Raw genomic sequence first — 14214 nt, 5'->3', positions numbered from 1 at the left:
AAGAGCTTTTGTGATAGTAAGAAATTGACATACACATGGTCTACTGCAGGAGAAGAGGAGGGAAACACTGGCTCATTTTTCCTTCTGTACTTCTCTCTTGCCAGGAAAGCAGAAATAACATTCCTCCCCAGATTTTCCTTCTGTGACGTCATGAAAACAGGAAGAAGGGGGACCTTTCTTTGGGTTGCAGTGTGGGGGAAGGGTTGGCGGAGAAGGCAAAGCTCTGTGTCTCCAGCCGTAGTCTGAAGGAAGCAGGGTGGCAACTGTGGTGACAGGTCTGGGCAGCACCATCCCGTCCCTTGCTTCCCCTTTCTTGTGGTCCTTTCCTGACCTCACGAGGCAGAGCCGGAAGAGTAGGCAGCCTGAGGTCATCGTCAGCCGTTGTGAGCCTCAGGAGGACCCACTTTGCAACTTGACACTTTACACTATTGGGGAGTTCAGTCTTGATTCTTTGTTACCATTTTTGGAAGAAATTGGTTGACTGTACAGTTCTGACTGCCAGTTGTTGACATTCCAAAGGTTAATGACAGTGTTAAGAATTATGTATATTATATAATGTTAAAGACCAATTTATTTTATTTTTATTTATTTATTTTTTGAGACCAGTCTCACTCTGTTACCCAGGCTGGAGCGCAGTGGCACAACCTCTGCTCACTGCAACCTCCGCTTCTCAGGTTCAAGAGATTGTCCTGTCTCAGCCTCTCAAGTAGCTGGGATTACAGGCCGCACCACCATGCCTGGTTAATTTTTGTATTTTTAGCAGATGTGGGGTTTCGCCATGGTGGCTATGCTGCACTCGAACTCCTGACCTTAGGTAATCCACCCGCCTTGGCCTCCCAAAGTGCTGGGATTATAGGCGTGAGCCAGCGCGCCCAGCCAAAGACCAATTTTATTCTCGAAAGCTTTCGCCTTCTCCTTTTGCTGAGTGCTATGGACATATCTAGGCTATAATGAATGCTAGAATTGTAATGGACCTTAAAAATATAGCTGTTGATTTTCAGACTGGATTCCATAGAGTTCTAGGGTCCCTGGGGTCTTTACAAGGGGATTGGAGGGAGAGTTGGGGCATGAGCTTTGGGTTGCCTCCGCCCTGCCGCAGCCAAAGCTCCGCGAGAAGTTGTACAGATTGGCCTTCTGTTTAAGATTGTGTTTGAAGAAAGGCATGTGAAGAAACTATGTTGAAAAAAGTTACTGAGGAGCCCTATTTCTCTGTCTTGCAAATGATTGCATTTGAGGCCTTGGAAAGTCCCGGGACTTGTCCTAGATCACACGTTCTGTCCGTCGTGCGTCCGATCTTCTGACAGCCAATTCAGTGCCACTTCTACTGTCTTAAATTGAGCACCTGTTTTCTGTCCTTTGCTAGCTGATATTTTATAGCAGTGCCACTCGAAGTATGGTCCATAGACAAGATAAAGACAGAAATTAAGAGTAAGCATTTAGAAGCTTTTCTAGTAATTTGACAATAATTTAGGACTTGGGTTTTAGATGTCTTTTTAAAACTTCATTTTTCTGGCAACTTTTTTAACTGTATAAAAATCTTGCCCTGTAATCCTGTAATGGATTGGACATTTTTAAAGGCAAAAAGAAAAAAAAAAAAAAACACAAAACAGACAGAACTAATCCTTTACCCCGGATAGTTTGAGAAGCAGCATACTGGAGGGCATTGAATTTCTGGTGGCTGGGTTGGTTCAGGACTGCAAGCAATGCTTTGTTGCAACTGAGGCAGGTCTTGCTGCAAGAACTTTTTTGGATCCTGAGCACGCCAGGGAGACAGTATTTCTTGTACTTTTTCACTGAAGCTTTCAATGTATTTTGTGTTTATAAAATAAAAAATTATGGCTTCTGTAGAACTAAGAGAAGAGGTTATTATAGGATTATATATTTAATAGCAGTAGCAATTTTTATTTTTTATCAGCTCCTTGGAATTACCGTCTCAGTGTAACTGGTTAGGGTTTTTCTTGAGTAGAATTGGTTTTGTAGCTGGTTTGTTGTTGTTTAGTTTTTGTCTATGCTAAAAATAAGTTGTGCCGGCATATTGTCTTTTTTTATTGTGATAAGAACACTATCTGGTGTATTATTTTATATCATTTACTTTTTTAACATGACTAAGTTCAGAATTTTATTTATTCTTACTCATTTTGATACCTTTTAAACATAGGATGACTTTGCCTTGCCAAATTTACTCCTAAAAATATTTCTTAAATATTTTTATTTGCTACATTGGTTTTGGTGAAAGAAAGAGTATGTGAAAATATTAGCCTTACGTAGTTTACAAAAATTGAAAGAGGAAACTTTTTGTATTAGTCAGCTATATTCACCTAATTTACCTTTCTTTTATAAACAATCATGACTACTTAATTATTCCATATAACTATGCATACCCTATTCCTAGTTTCAAAATAAAGATTTTATTCTCCAAAAAAGACCTTATTCGACTGGGCACGGTGGCTCACCCCTGTAATCCCAGCACTTTCGGTGACTGAGGTGGGCGGATCACCTGAGGTTGGGAGTTCGAGACCAGCCTGATGAACATGGGGAAACCCTGTCTCTACTAAAAATACAAAATTAGCCAGGCATGGTGGCACATGCCTGTAATCCCAGCTACTTGGGAGGCTGAGGCAGGAGAATCACTTGAACCCAGGACGCGGAGGTTGCGGTGAGCTGAGATTGTGCCATTGCACTCCAGCCTGGGCAACAAGAGTGAAACTTCGTCTAAAAAAAACAAAGACCTTATTCTTTTTAGAAATTAGAAGACTTTAGATTTTCTAGAATCTTCAAGAACTGCTGTGCTTTGCTTTCTATAGTAAGGAGCCTGCATTCGAGTTGTCATGGTTCTTTAGCAATTGTCACCTCTTCATGTGGGATAAAGATGGAAGAGACAGAACCCTCTGGAAGCTTCTGCTCTGTTCTGTGAGAGGCCAGTGCTGGGTCTCCGCTATTTATCAAAGCTGTTTGTCCTGCCTCTGGAGAGCAGGGGAGAGAGCCAGTTGACCTGGAATTTTAAAATGCAGTCAATTTGGATTATTTTTAGACATCATTCACAGAAGCTGGGGCCTGTGTCACATGGATCATCTCCAGCTCTGGAGGAGCCTGGTTTATCTTCATGGCCAGTGTGTCGGGAATGGTTGTCACTGCAACTTTCCGAGCCTGAGGACCTTTCCGGGAGGCAGGAAGCCTGTTCCTGTTTCTTTCCCTCTTTTTCCACAGAAGCTGGATGACTCTTGTTAGTGATCCTGATGTTGGTTACTTGAGAAGCTGTTGCCATGGAGAACCATCCTTTTCAAACATGTTGATGTCGGCTTTTCCTAACAAGTGGCGATCGGAATAGCTGTTTAGGCATATGGGAAAAGAGAAAAAGAAAAAGACATAAAATGAACAGCTCTGTTAGCATTGGCCTTCATATAAGGAATTTGGCATTCTGTGTATTTCTCTGTTCAAGTCCACGGAAGAGCAAGCTATTCTGTCCCTTCTAGTTCGTATTATCTTCTCCGATGTCCGGTGTGTCTGAGTTTGTAAATTCCAAGCAGAGTTCTGATGCCTGATTATTAGAAAGGTATCTCTGCATACTTATTGGGTTGCTGAGAGTTCTCTTTGACGTCAGATCACTTTTTAAACAAATTTTTTCTTTTTTTTTTTTTTTTTTTTTTTTTTGAGGCGGAGTCTCGCTCTGTCGTCCAGGCTGGAGTGCACTGGCCGGATCTCAGCTCACTGCAAGCTCCGCCTCCCGGGTTTACGCCATTCTCCTGCCTCAGCCTCCCGAGTAGCTGGGACTACAGGCGCCCGCCACCTTGCCCGGCTAGTTTTTTGTATTTTTTAGTAGAGACGGGGTTTCACCGTGTTAGCCAGGATGGTCTTGATCTCCTGACCTCGTGATCCGCCCGTCTCGGCCTCCCAAAGTGCTGGGATGACAGGCTTGAGCCACCGCACCCGGCCAAATTTTTTCTTTGTCTGCTGTCTTTTGCCACTCAAAAGCAGGCAGCAGTTAGCAGCCTCTCTGCTGCTTGCTGACACAGTTCAGAAAGGTAGGCATTCTGTCGCTGGCAGGAGACAGAGCTTGAGGACTTTGTCAAAGCCCAGTGTCCTCCAGTTCCATACGTGTATATAGGTACATGCGTGTATATAAAGGTATATTGTGTGTGTGCACTTGAAATGCACCTGCCACTTCCAGAAGTCAGCAGTACTATATTCACAATCACAGAGCCGATTTTATAATACATTTATTCAGTAAATATTTACTTAGCACCTATTGCATATACTTGTATGATGAGAAAGAAAACAAATTTTCACATTTTTACTGAGGAAATTCAAAACTTTAAGGACACTGGTATTTGAAATTCATGTAATTTTTACATGTCATAAAATAGTTTTTTGTTTCTTCCTAACCATTTAGAAATGGTTTTTAAAAAATCATTAAAAACTAGGCCCACGGCCATAGTTCACCAGTCTCTGTCTAGAGGGAACCCTCTGGAACCCCTGCATAGTGGGCTTCTAATGCATGCCACAGGTTCTTACACCTGTTTCACATGTGCACACACACACAATTTCTGTGTTTTCCAGTTGAGTTGCTCCATAATTCTCATTCTGTTATTTTATCTTTGCTTTTTAACACCACTTCAAATCACAGCTCCAGTCGATGGGGTTTTATATTTGTGTTTGACTCTTGTGATACTTGCTAATGCTAAAACTGATTGCATCTCCCAGGCAAATTCCCTGAGGCTGCTCATTGCCGAGACTTTGTGTGTTTAGCCTAATTCCAGATGTGAGCGATGAGTGTCTTGAAAAATGTACGAGATTTCACACTTGAAAAGCTTTTTGTGAGTGTAAAAATAGCTGTTCGTCAATAAAACACTGGATGTTTTCAGTTATGTAGAAACCACAAAGGAAACGCATGAAACCACAGAGGTTTCATAGAGAGAAGAGCAGAGCCGCTCGCCATGGTGGTTCAGGGCAGGCTTTCCAACGAATGGCTGTGAATCACTGCCTAGCTCGGCCTTCAGTGGCAAACCCATTTTCAATGATTCCCTAGAATCAGCTTGCCCAGGTTGTGTTTTCAGCTAAGATATAATGACCATCCAGGAGATTCTGGGAGCTTAGTCACCACCACACTTGTTTCTAGGGAGATGTTTACTCAGAATTCCATCGAGGCGGCTTGCCAGCTCCCTTATGACATTAACTTCTGCCTGTCATCTACCACCCCACCTAGTACCTAGCCAGAGTGTGTGGCCGCCTTGCTCCAGGCCTGCAGTTCAGGCCGACCAGAAGAGAGAGAGGCCGAAAGAAGCCTGGCACTCAGCCTTGTCTCCTAAGTGCCAGGTGTGAGTGCCAGGTGTGAGTGCCGGGTGTGAGTGCCGGGTGTGGGTGCCGGGTGTGGGTGCCGGGTGTGGGTGCCGGGTGTGAGTGCCGGGTGTGAGTGCCGGGTGAGAGTGCCGGGTGTGGGTGCCACGTGTGGGTGCCGGGTGTGAGTGCCGGGTGTGAGTGCCGGGTGTGGGTGCCGGGTGTGGGTGCCGGGTGTGAGTGCCGGGTGTGGGTGCCGGGTGTGAGTGCCGGGTGAGAGTGCCGGGTGTGGGTGCCGGGTGTGAGTGCCACGTGTGGGTGCCGGGTGTGGGTGCCGGGTGTGAGTGCCGGGTTGAGTGCCGGGTGTGAGTGCCGGGTTGAGTGCCGGGTGTGGGTGCCGGGTGTGGGTGCCGGGTGTGGGTGCCGGGTGTGGGTGCCGGGTGTGAGTGCCGGGTGTGGGTGCCGGGTGTGGGTGCCGGGTGTGAGTGCCGGGTGTGAGTGCCGGGTGTGAGTGCCGGGTTGGGTGCCGGGTGTGGGTGCCGGGTGTGGGTGCCGGGTGTGGGTGCCGGGTGTGAGTGCCGGGTTGAGTGCCGGGTGTGGGTGCCGGGTGTGAGTGCCTCCTGGGTGCAGTGAGGGATGAACAGTTGATGCTTACCTGCCTTTTAACTCTTCTGCGCACTATAGGATGATCCCAGTCCCTCCACTCCAGATGAGAACGAAACCACGACAACCAGTGCCTTCACCATCCAGGAGTACTTTGCCAAGCGGATGGCAGCACTGAAGAACAAGCCCCAGGTCCCAGTTCCAGGGTCTGACACTTCTGAGACGCAGGTGGAACGCAAAAGGGGGAAGAAAAGAAACAAAGAGGCCATGGGTGAAGATGTGGAGAGTTACCCCCAGCCTAAGGCCAAGAGGCACATGGAGGGAAAGCCCAAGAGGGCCAAGGCCCAGGAGCGAGTGGCCAAGAAGAGCGGGCCAGCGGGAGAGCAGCTCAGAGGCCCCTGCTGGGACCAGAGTTCTGAGGCCTCTGCTCCGGATGCAGGGGACCATGCGCAGCCACCTGAGGGCAGGGACTTCACCCTGAAGCCCAAAAAGAGGAGAGGGAAGAAAAAGCCGCAAAAGCCAGTAGAGATAGCAGAGGACGCTACGCCAAAAGAAACACCAGTGAAGAAGAAGAAGAAGAAGAAGAAAGATTCCAAATGAATCCTCCCCAGCTGGAGCCTTCCGACCACTCAGCTGTTAGGGCACTGCCAGGGCAGACACCTCTGGCCTGAAGTCAGAGCAGAGTTCACCCCGCAGCATCTGGGCACATCTTGTGACATGCCTGTGGGCTGCTGAGTCCCGCCCTCTCACCACATCTCCCCCAAGTTACGTTCCCAGGAGGGCCTTTTTAATGTTCTAAATGGCGGCTCTCAGACACAAATAAATTTTCTTGTAAACTCTGAGCCCTTCAGCAAGAGTGTTTAATTATAATCATTACAAATACATGCATTCATGTATGTGTGCACACGTGTGTGCATGCGCGCGTCTGTGTGTGTGTCACTATCTCTGTTTGCTCTTGGTTCCCTTCAGTAAAAATGAATGGTGCTTTCTTCTGAAAGACTCAGCCTAATTAAAGGATTAAGAGGCAATAGCTTGGATTCAGATTGTTCTTTCTGTTCTATAGCCAACCAACATTTTTGCCAAGTGGAAATTATATGATTACATTCCCAAATCAGAGAGGTTTTTTGTTGTGTTTTGGTTTGATGGGGAAACGTTTTACCGCCCTCCCCTCCACTAGGCAGTGGCAGCCGACTGCTCTGAGGTCTTCCCCCAGCCTCTGCCAAGCTTCAGCAGTGGACAGACTCAGGGCCAGTGTCCTCTCTCAGCTCTCACAGGAGGACTCTTGCTGTTCCTGTGCCGAGTGTGGGTACCCTCATGTATTTCCTTTTGGGGGTCCTTCAGGACAAATCACCTATACTGATTTATCTGTCACATGGCTGTAAATAATGACTTACTCGTCATGATCAGGAGGTCCTCAGAAGGCTTGAGAAACTGAGAGGCTAAGGCCGTGAAACTGAGGTTGGTCTTTGGATTGGGACTGCCTTATGAAAGTCCTTAGAGCAAAAGATGCCTTTCAGCCCTGCTCCCAGCAGTGGTGTCGCAGCACCATGCTTGTGCTGCCCTTGCCTGCCACGCCCTGGCCCATCTCCCTGTGTGCCAGCCGAACTCTCCCTGTGGGTTCACTCGGACGCCTGCAGACACTTCACACCATTCCTGGACACAGGAGAAGAAAACGCTGAGCTGAGGTTCTGGAGTGTAGCCCTGCCACCTTCCCGGCCCTGTGTCCGCTGTTCTGCCCTCTGCACTGCCTTCATCTCCTCCTGCTTTTCCTCTTCATCGGCGTACGGGTTTATTCCCTTTCTCACGCTCCCCGCCTAGTTCCCAGTTTCCCTGCACCCCCTTTTCCCACGTCCCCATATCCCCAGCCTGCCATGGAGGCCTTGAGGCTGCCTGGCCCTGCTTCAGGCAAACCTGGCCAGGGCCCAGGCGGTGTGTTGTCCTCCATTTGATCTAGAGATTGTGGCTGGTGACGGGAACTCAAACTTGCCCCCAATTCCGTGACCTTTTCCCCTTGATTTTTAACTCTCAAGATCACACATTAGATAAGAAGCATGGTCCTGAGACTCTTGAAATGTAGAGAAAATACGTGAAGGACCTTTGGCTGTAGTCTCTAAGGATACTACGCAGTGCTATTTGTTTGAAAAGACACACACACACACACACAGAGAGAGAGAGAAAAGTCTTATGAAGATACAGCCTGATGACTCGTCTCTGAGTTTTTCATGTCCCCCTGAGTTTAGAATCGCAGGCTAATAAAGCCTCAGAGGTTTCTGAAGTCGCTTTCTCCACAGAGGGCACATGCCCAAGTTCTGTCTGCCTGTCCCATCTTGCCTGTGAAACCAGAGATCCAGAAATAAGTGGAATACCTGGAACCTAAGGGGAGCTAGCTTTCAAAAATAAGTAGATGCTGATTGGGTTTGTTTGTTTGTTTGTTTGTTTTTTTGGCCTTTTGTTTTAACTTCCTTTCCCGGTAAAAATTAGAGCCGGGAGAATATACCAAATTGTGTGCAGGCGTATTTAGGAGGCAGGTGGAATGCATTTAGGTCAGACGTGGGTGAAGGGGCTGGGTGGGAAGACCAGAGGAGGGAGGTACAGAAGGGAGCTGGTAGTTCCTGGAGTTAGGAATTCCAAGGCAGCCCGACTGTAAGATTGTTCACGTGCAACTGTTGGGTTTTTTTTTTCCCCCAGAGATAGGGTCTCTTTCTGTTGTCCAGGCTGGAGTGCAAAGGCCTGATCAAAGCTCACTGCAGCTTCGAACTCCTGGGCTCAAGCAGTCCTCCTGCCTCAGCCTCCCCAGTAGCTGGGGCTGCAGGCATATGCCACCACACCTGGCTAATGTTTTTATTTTTTCTAGAGACACGGTCTTGCTGTGTTGCCCAGGCTGGTCTTGAACTCCTGGCCTCAGGTGATCCTCCCGCCTTGGCTTCCTAAAGTGCTGGGATTACAGGTGTGAGCCACTACACCTGGCCCACATGCAACTTTTACTGAGAGGATGTAGAATGTGGTGATGATGATTTTCATAGACTGGAGAAAAGCCTCTGAATGTTTTGTTTGTTTTTTGTTTTCGTTTTTTTTTGACGGGGAGTCTCGTTCTGTCACCCAGGAGGGACTGCAGTGGTGCAATCTCAGCTCACTGCAACCTCCGCCTCCTGGATTCAAGCGATTCTCCTGCCTCAGCCTCCTGAGTAGCTGGGATTACAGGCACTGGCCACCACGCCCTGCTAATTTTTGTATTCTTAGTAGAGACCAGGTTTTGCCATGTTGCCCAGGCTAGTCTCAAACTTCTGAGCTCAAAGTGATCCGCCCACCTTGGGCTCCCAAAGTGCTGGGATTACAGGTGTGAGCCACTGCTTCTGACCCCTCCTGAATTATTTTAATAACTGAGTGGGCAGCCTGAGAATGAGTCACATACTCGGCAAAGAGCAGATTTGTTCCAAAGGAGGTGGAGACTCTCTTTTCTCTAGATACCCTGAGCTTTCATTTTTCTGTATCTGTTTTTCAGTTCACTTGCTTTTCTGGATCTAAGTGGAAATTAGAACAACAAAACAAATACTCTGAATTGCATTTTATGCTTGATACTTTAAAAATGGATAGCATATCAACCCTGTTTTTGCCTTGAATTATTTCGCCAGGTAAAAATGCATTAATTTTAGTCTTCAGTGCTTTCCTTGGTTCTTTCAGTTTAAAGAGGAAAAGCGGCTCCCAAGGAAATATTTGTCGACTGAAGAGGCTCTTCTGTGTTGTCCTGCAGTAACCTGCTCTCCTTTTCTGTTAATTTTAATGGATTATTATTATTATTATTGTATGAGGTCTTGGATGCCTGGCCTTATTCCAAACACTTCAAATAAGTCAACTCATATAGTCCTCAAACAACCCAGGAGGTAACCATTATCATCATCCCCTTTTACAGAAGGGCCTCTCGGCCTTTTATTTTATTTTATTTTATTTATTTATTTATTTATTTATTTAAGATGGAGTCTCGCCCTGTCACCCAGGTTGGAGTGAAGTGACGTGATCTTGGCTCACTGCAGCCTCCACCTCCCAGGTTCAAGTAATTCTCCTGCCTCAGCCTCCCAAATATCTGGGACTACAGGTGTGCACCATCACGCCCAGCTAATTTTTGTATTTTTAATAGGGTTTCGCCATGTTGGCCAAGCTGGTCTCAAACTTCTGACCTCAGATGACCTGCCCGCCTCGGCCTCCCCAAGTGCTGGGATTACAGGCGTGAGCCACTGCTCCCGGCTCTCAGCCTTTTTATAACTAGACTGATGCTGTTCCCAGAGGCCCCGTGATGCCCCTGCCCACTAGCTACCGTAGTCACAAACCGGCGCCCCTTTTCCTCCATCCTTGCTACAGTCAGTTCCACCTGCGAGGCTCCCTATTGCAGATGCTCTTCACGTGTCATTGTTCCTCTTCACTGGGAATGGATTTGAAAGCGGCAGGCAAACGGCAAAGAGTTTGACAATTGATTTAAGTTAGTATGATTCGGATGAGCTATAGAAAATTCTTTGAGGTATGCTGCACGTGAGGCATTCTCAATGGATTTTCTTTTCCAACTTGGTCAAGAGGTGGGTGGGAAATTGGGTGAGTCGGCTTCTTCAACCCTGTTTGCAATTCTGAAGAAGAGTGTTTTCAATTTATAGAAAATATTGATGCTTTTGAGAGTTGAAATCCCAGTGAGCATCTCTTCCCTAGTAGAGGCCATCCCTCTGCCTCCCTCCTCCTCCACCTGTTCACTGACTGGCAGGCACATGCCGAGACCTGTTTACTGAGAAGAAACAGCATCAGGGAAGGCTTCGGCACAGTCTGTCCGAGTGATCTCAGCCCTGGGATCAGCAGGCAGCGGCTGTACTTAGATTGGAGTAAGAACCTCCTCGTCACCGCCCTGTTTATCTCGCTGGTTCTGCAGCCGCTGCATTTCGGAGCCTGTTGTGCCGGCAGGCAGGGCAGGAGGTCAGGTCGGGTGCTCTGTGTGTGATTTTATAGTGCTTGATTATTAATGAGCAAATTAGTACCGTGTCCTAGTAAAGTCGATGACTAAACTCCTTGCATAAAAGTGTCCGATCTATTTAGGAAATACTGAATATACTGCAGTGGCATACACAAAGCCTTCATGGAACCAGTAAGAGGCAAGAATAAGCCAGAGAAAGACAGCAGGTAAAGATGGGCGGGGGGCCGGGCCTCACCTCCTATGGACGGGTGGGTAGGGGGCTGGTGCAGGCTGTGCGAGTCCTCCCACCTCAGCTGACCTGTTGCGCAGGCATTAGCAGTGAACTTTTAAGGAAAGCAGCAGTGAAGTCTTTAGCTGGGGGGGAGAATTTTGTAATCAGTTATAGCTGAAATTTTCTGTTTGTATATTCTACGTTGAGTTTCCTTAGAAAAAGGTGCGTGGGTGCTGAAAGCAGTTATTTGTTCTGAAAACATTTATTGAACACCGACTCCCGGCTCCAGGCCAGTTGACAACAGAGTGACTGACTCATTACAGAGCCTACCCACATTCAAGTTCTATGAATGTGTGTCATTGAGAAAGGACTGCCGTGTCCTGGATTAATCTCAACACATTGATGCCCAGGACGCAGCCTCCTACACCGTGGCTAGCGAATGTCCTCTCCCCTTTGGCATTCATGCATGAGCTGTGAGAAGCTCTTTGCCAGCTCATTTTACTTGAACCTGAGGAGGACCCGTCTACATTTAACAACATTTCTAACTCTGCGATAAATTCACACAATTATATTATGTGCCTTCTGCACATAGAATGCATTAGAAATGTGTTTCACCTACTTGGGATGGCTCGTAATAGGTCAGTCTGAAGATAAAGCCCAACTTCCTCCTGCCCCTCCTGTCTCCAGAGGATCTACTGAGTGTGCAGATGGTGTGCACAGGGATGGGAGAGGAGAGGTGGCCTCCAGGTTGCCTCCCTCCACCCACTAACTAGGGATGCCCCTCGAACCTGGATGGGACAAAAACAGGTATCAACACACATTTGTTCCATGGAAAACTGCTGAAGGCAAACTCTGACTCCGGTCTTCAAACCTTAGAGAATCAAAGTCTTGAGCAATCCAGAGTGACCCCAGCACCTTAACGGAAGGCAGCACCCTCGTCTTCACCTTTGTGAGGTATGGGGCCCCCCCGGTGAGTAACTGCATCTCAGACCATTTAGTCTCCTTCTCCAACTATCTCGACTCCATGCAACTCCTAAGTCTCCGCCTTTTCTGAATACTCTTTGGCTCTTCCTCCTCCTGTGGTCAGCTAAGTGTGGGAAGATGGACACCCTTGAGTGTTTCTGAGCTGTGGGTTCTGTCCTCTGACTATCCATTTTCTGTGTACATCTGCACGGCTGGGGTTTCTGCTGCTTTCTGTGTGATTCCCAGGTCAGCATTTCTGTCCCCACTAGTCTCAAGCTTTCATCCTGCATCTCCAACCGACCGTCCAGAGGGCCTGTCAGATGCAGTGGGTCTTAAGAGGAACTCATCCTCTCCAGGCTGCCTCTTGTCAGCCCCCCCATTATTATTACAGGCACCCCATGCTGTCATTCAGTCTCACCCCAACATCAAGAGGCGTCATCAGCAGTCCAACCTAATCAAGTGTCTGCCACCACTGTACACTAGGTAGGTCCTCGCCCTCAGGGAGCTCCCAGCTCGACACCCCTCTGATCCCTGCCAGGACAGTGCTGCCCTGCACCTCCCATCGTTCCCTCCGTAATGCCGCTCCCCCGGACCTGCACCCCCGGCTCTGCTTCCTGCCCACAGTACCTCCCCTGGTGCATATCTGTGGGTCTGACCAGGCTTCCCTTCTCCACCCAGTGGCTTCAAGGCCTGCCACAGGTGCCATCCACTTCTCCAGCCTGTCCTGATCCGGCCCCCAGAAGCAGTGTCCATTTTCTGAATGTTCATAGTGCTCTCTGCGCTCATCAAAGTCTACTTGTGTTTTGGGGTATGTCACTTTCCCCATTCAACCCTAGGACCTCTGAAGGCAACCTTCATCTTTGTATTCCGCACCAGGATGGTGCCAGGCACAAGGAAGGTACAGCTCGCTCACTCTTATCTCTCTCCTTCTATCCCCTCCTTTCTCTCTCTCCTCTTTTTAAAGTAAAGACAGGGTCTTGCTCTGTCACCCAGGATGGAGTACAGTGGCATAATGAAAGCTCACTGCAGCCTTGACCTCTTGGGCTGAAGTGATCCTCCTGCCTCAGATGGCTGAGTAACTGGGACTGCAGGCCCACATCACCATGCTCAGCTAACAGGATTCTTGAATGAATACAAATGAACAGACCATACCCAGGCAAGAACCCATGTTCTGGAGGCCTCAGGTATATCCCAGGATGAAGGTGTCTGACCAGTGATGCTCTTCTGTGGCTACACCCCGCCCCCCGCACTTGGGGTTCCCTTGACTCCCAGAACTGCATTCAGTAGATGAGACCTCTTCACTCACCTTACTTGAAAGCTTGATTCTGAATTCGTCTGCACATCTCCCTAGGTCTTCCTTGTAACTGTCCCCTGGCCACTGGGATCTCAGCAAACTCATTCCCAGGGCCTTGTTTTCAAGTCTTCCTTGCTCAAAGGGTGGCTGTAGGATTAAATGAAATGCGGCTCAGCAAAATACCTGACAGCAGGCGTGCCATGCATTTTTCTTCTCTCCTTCCACACATACAAGAGTAGAAAATGAAAAGGAAGTGCTGTGGAGGATTTTTACGGCAAGGAAATTATGATCCTAGAATGCTGGACACGTGTCGTCATATATCCGTCCAACCCATAGAATGTGCATGTGAACCCAAGGTAGCTTGATCCATAGTCGCAAATGTACCACTCTGGTGGGGGTGTTGATAGTGGAGGAGGCTGTGCCTGGGTATAGGAGAGGTGCTATATGGGAATTCTCTGTACCTTTTAATTTTGCTGTGAACCTAAAATGGCTCTAAGAAAATAAAGTCAATGCTGGACGCATTGGCTCAGAGTTGTAATCCCAGCTGTATTCATTTTCATGCTGCTGATAAAGACATATCCGAGACTGGGACATTTACAAGAGAAATTTAATTGGACTCACAGTTCCACGTGGTTGGGGAAGCCTCACAGTCATGGTAGAAGGCAAGGAGGAGCAAGTCCTGTCTTACATGGATGGCAGCAGGCAAAGAGAGAGCGTGTGCAGGGGAACTCCCCTTTTTAAAACCATCAGATCTTGTGAGACCCATTCACCATCACAAGAATAGCACGGGAAAGCCCCGCCCCATAAGTCAATCACCTCCCACGGGGCCCCTCCCACAACAGGCGGAAATTGTGAGAGTTACAAGATGAGATTTGGGTGGGGACACAGAACCAAACCATATCACCAGCACTTCGGGAG

The 14214-nt window shown here is 47.9% G+C and overlaps 1 protein-coding gene and 1 long non-coding RNA gene across 5 annotated transcripts in view; both read left to right on the top strand.

The window, feature by feature from the left end:
- The window catches only part of PINX1 (PIN2 (TERF1) interacting telomerase inhibitor 1), a 70348-nt gene extending 63443 nt beyond the window's left edge, over positions 1 to 6905 (top strand). For all 4 annotated transcript variants that reach the window (XM_033176930.1, XM_033176920.1, XM_033176941.1 and 1 more), the window contains exon 7: positions 5959 to 6905. In XM_033176930.1, coding sequence (XP_033032821.1) covers positions 5959 to 6477 — 519 coding nt within the window. In that variant the 3' untranslated portion in view covers positions 6478 to 6905. The remainder of the gene's footprint in view (positions 1 to 5958) is intronic.
- A 4133-nt stretch (positions 6906 to 11038) lies between these two features.
- LOC117063301 lies at positions 11039 to 13888 on the top strand. The gene is made up of 3 exons (XR_004428856.1): positions 11039 to 11993; positions 12394 to 12485; positions 12691 to 13888. It is a non-coding gene; the product is annotated as an uncharacterized LOC117063301 (long non-coding RNA).
- The last annotated feature ends 326 nt before the right edge of the window (positions 13889 to 14214 follow it).

Source organism: Trachypithecus francoisi, unplaced genomic scaffold (genome assembly GCF_009764315.1).
Source record: "Trachypithecus francoisi isolate TF-2019V2 unplaced genomic scaffold, Tfra_2.0 Contig01554, whole genome shotgun sequence".
NCBI classification, from domain to species: domain Eukaryota; kingdom Metazoa; phylum Chordata; class Mammalia; order Primates; family Cercopithecidae; genus Trachypithecus; species Trachypithecus francoisi.
This window is presented reverse-complemented; position numbering and strand designations above follow the sequence as displayed.